We start from the raw sequence: 4,065 nt of genomic DNA, 5'->3' as shown, positions 1-4,065 counted from the left end.
AAAATCATCACAAACTCATTTAGATTAATAAAGAAATCGTTTCCATATTGTTTTGTGTTCATATTATTGTTTAACGATTCAATTTCTATCAGTAGACACCAGGTTTGTGGCTGGTGCAGGTCGGGTTCCAAAAGCGAGACACGCATGATTCGTCAATTTGGTTCGTACGGACAAGGCGCGCAAGCAATTAAGCATTTTCTTTTCTTCCTAATTTTGCTTTCATAATTTTTAAACTATAATATATGTAGACCTCTAACTTTTAATGCGATTTTGAGTTCTTAATGAGTTAATTCTCACTATCTCCATATATAATATGTTACCTAGTGACTTGAAACCAATTAAACTTATATAAAAGGTAAAGCTTAAAGAGTTTGGTAGTATTACTGTTAAAAGACTATCAGACAGCCCTTTTAAGATACGTAGATGTTTGCATGGGACTAATTTCCTAGAAAAATCACAATCACAATCCATGGTAAAAAAAAAAAGTAATGAGTTACCAATCATTGAAAAATCTGAGGCAATTACTATAAAATTTGCTTTATAAAAGGTATGATTTGTTCTATTGTCTTTATTGGAACATGGATGTCACTACCAAACCAGCTTGCCTTTTGGCTTTTAGACAATCTAATCCAACGGTTGTAGTTAATTTGCATGGATCACCTTTTCAAGCTCCCACCTTACATAAACCAACCTTAGCCATAACTCAAACTCCCACAACACTCATCAACCATAACTCCCAACATCATGAAAATGTTTCACATTCTCTTGATTGTGTGCTCTCTCTTCACCCTCTCGGTTCATGCCGCGGTCCAAGACTTCTGTGTCGCGGACCTGAAAGGTCCTGACACCCCATCAGGCTACACCTGCAAGCCTGTTGCCATAGTCACTGTGGATGACTTTGTGTCAACAATCTTGAGGGGTGCTGGAAACACTTCCAACATCATCAAAGCAGCCGTCACTCCAGCATTCTCTTCTCAGCTACCCGGTCTTAATGGACTCGGGCTCTCCATTGCCCGATTGGACCTAGCCGCAGGTGGTGTGGTCCCATTCCACACACACCCCAGTGGTTCTGAGCTTTTGTTGGTGACACAAGGGTTTATTACCGCTGGATTTGTCTCCTCGGCTAACACCGTTTATGTGAAGACCTTAAAGAAGGGTGACATTATGGTGTTCCCACAAGGGTTGTTGCATTTTCAAGTGAATGCTGGTGGAATTACTGCGGTTGCATTTGCTAGCTTTAGTAGCCCGACGCCTGGCCTACAAATTCTCGATTTTGCATTGTTTGCAAACGATCTACCGTCGAAATTGGTGGAGGCGACCACTTTCCTTGATGATGCTACTGTGAAGAAGCTCAAGGCTGTTCTTGGTGGAACTGGCTAAGTTTGTTGATTGCATTTTATTTGCACATCATTCTTTGTGTTGATCTATCAGTTTTTTTTTGTTTGTTTATGTTGTCATTAACTTTTTAATGATTAACGACATTCTGTGTTTGTTTTGGACTTGAGGACTTTAACATGTTCACAAGTTTGTTGTACTGTTATTGTTTTGATTATAGTTTAAATTTTTTTTTGCCAAATTTCTACTGTGGATTAACATAAACATGGTATTAAAATACTATAATCTTTGTTTAGTGTGACATGGTGACTTTATTATTATTATTTTCTTTGGGGGGGGGGGTGATTTGTAAAAGTGACTGAAATGTGTTAATTAAAGAGTTTTACTTAAGATGTAAGTTTATGTCAAATATTCAACTTGGAATATTAGTTATGTGAATAAATTTGTGGTTGGACTAGAGGTTTTATTGTTGGCAAAACTTGAGGGGCTAAAGTCTTTAAAGGGAAGAAAGAGCTCACATTAAATTTCTCAACATTTTGTTATGTATTTGGTCTTAGCATATTGAGATTTTGAAAGGTATATGATGTTATGCCTATGATTTTTTTGGAATTTGATTTCTTTAATTTTTAGGCATTGTTGATATAAGTACATGAGTTCTTGAAGTTTTATGACACATCCAGGATTAACTCATGGTCGTTTGTACTGAATAAGATTCGGATAGCTTTAAACGAAGTATTCACGTTTAATCTTGGGGTTTGCTAAGAATTTTGACAAAACATCCATAAAAATAGTTAACATCAACTAAAAATAACTAAAATAGTTATTTTGACGAAAAAGTTTTACAAAATAGTCAAAAGACTTTTCCCCCTAAAAAATAGTCATATCCAAAAATTAATCAATAACATCTTGACACATCGGCTCATTCGTCAAACAAGACTCATTTTGAGTCGATACAGAATAACATGCAAAACTGAATAGTAAAGAAAGACATGTCCTAGTAAAAAAAAGGCATGTCCTAGCCCATAGCTATGGAAGAACCCCTAGCTACAGAAGATCAAGATAATATATGTCCCGGCCATAAAAGAGTCCCAACTACAGAAGAGCGGGAAGATAGATGTTACGGCTATAGAAGAGCCTCAACTCCGTTGTAGCCAGATCAGGTAAGTTGAAATCGATTTTTCTAAGCCACTTCCAGAAGGAAAAAAAAATAGTGTAACAAATTTTAGACGTTTGTAAAATCTTTATGATGACGTGGGTACCCCTACCCGCTTACAAGCTAAAGAAGCTTAAGAACAACAAATATAAGCTTACAAGCCAGGAAAGCTTAGGAATAAGAAAGCAGCAAACATATGCTGCCAGATGGGAAGCTCGACACTTGCTCAGCAAGGTTCCTAAGTTAACTAGGAAGCTCTTGCTACAGTATCGTCATAAAAAGTCATGGTTGACGAAAAGCTAGTCTCTGCCATAAAGTAAAAGTAACAAGAAGACAAATAAAAGCTGAGCAAGGTTTATACGGAAATGGCATAAACCCAGCCTGCATAAGCTGAAAGAAGAGCTGACATTTCACATTAAGAAGCTTAGCTTTCCCCAGGGAAGATTCCGACTGCATGTAAAAGGGGCATCTTACCGAAGGTATTCTCATTCCGATTTCACTCTCTTTTCTCCTTACACTCCTACAACTTTATCATCGTATCATATCACTGATTTTCACGCTGGAGGTTGATAGTAAGAGACCCCTTTCTACGGTGAGACTAACCGGTCATGTTTTCTTTGATTCTTAGCAGGTATAGAAGCTCTGGTTGGCTACATCGTAGCAACACTTTACTCCTAATCGATTGAGATTTCCAAGGTTACACATCCATTTGGAATAACGTCCCGCCTAATTCCGTATACTAGTTTCATTTCGAACACGTCACTTTGAGCAACATTATTAAACTCACGTTAACTCTAGTTTGAACATTTCTTAGCCTGTTATAAACCTCTATTAACAAAACACAGCCACATTATTATTAATTACATATCTCAAAATCGACGAAAATCACCTTTTCACAAGAATTAAAATATATAGGATGGACGGTTTCTCCATCACAACATAAAAAATGGGATGTGTAATTAAATAGTAATTTAAGGAAACCTTATGTGCCGCTCATTACATGTAACTTTAAACCTTTTTATAGTGAGATTTTAAATATTAATCAGTGCTATAGTAATACTTAATTATAAATAAAACATTTTTATGCTTCTATAGTGTTTCTACGTAGCCCGTTCATTTCTAAGGGTGCTAGGGGAGTTAACCGAGAACCCAAAGAGAAAAACACGCTTCACCCTTTACTTTCAAAACTACCAGATGTATTAGGGGCGTAAGCCGAGAACACAATCATCCATCATCCTCCATTTCCATTTGGCTTCCCATACCCATTCTGCCTACCGAAGACCCAACCCAAGAGATCCACATTGGTGTTCCCGAGCTACCAGAACCAGACCCCCTTACATGAGAGCGCCTCGATCATTCTTTAACGATGGGAACTACCAAAACCGTGTTAATCATTTACTATCATTATTTAAATAACTAGAGTACATTGGATGCCAATAATTTTCATTACAATGTCACTTATTTGTTCGTTGACTAGACAAATTAAAGTTTAACAAAGAAAATAATATGCTCATCTATTAAATATGTAACATGAAGTATATGAAATGGAATATTCTAGATTAAATTATAAATTTTCT

At 36.6% G+C, this 4,065-nt stretch overlaps 1 protein-coding gene across 1 annotated transcript; it reads left to right on the top strand.

Moving 5' to 3' along the window:
• The first annotated feature begins 696 nt into the window (after window positions 1-696).
• LOC143535337 (auxin-binding protein ABP19a-like) lies at window positions 697-1,499 on the top strand. The gene has a single exon (XM_077029619.1). The coding sequence runs from the start codon at window positions 745-747 to the stop codon at window positions 1,378-1,380; it is 636 nt and encodes a 211-aa protein (XP_076885734.1). The 5' UTR covers window positions 697-744; the 3' UTR covers window positions 1,381-1,499.
• The last annotated feature ends 2,566 nt before the right edge of the window (window positions 1,500-4,065 follow it).

Source organism: Bidens hawaiensis, unplaced genomic scaffold, assembly GCF_021521415.1.
Source record: "Bidens hawaiensis isolate Kalapana, Puna unplaced genomic scaffold, B.hawaiensis_p1.1 tig00010467_1, whole genome shotgun sequence".
NCBI lineage: Eukaryota > Viridiplantae > Streptophyta > Magnoliopsida > Asterales > Asteraceae > Bidens > Bidens hawaiensis.
The sequence above is the reverse complement of the archived record's forward strand: the minus strand, read 5'-3'. Positions and strand labels throughout refer to the sequence as shown.

What these genes read in the sequence shown, in the direction of transcription:
- LOC143535337 (XM_077029619.1), top strand. Translation starts at nt 745, where the DNA reads ATGAAAATGTTTCACATTCTCTTGATTGTGTGCTCTCTCTTCACCCTC.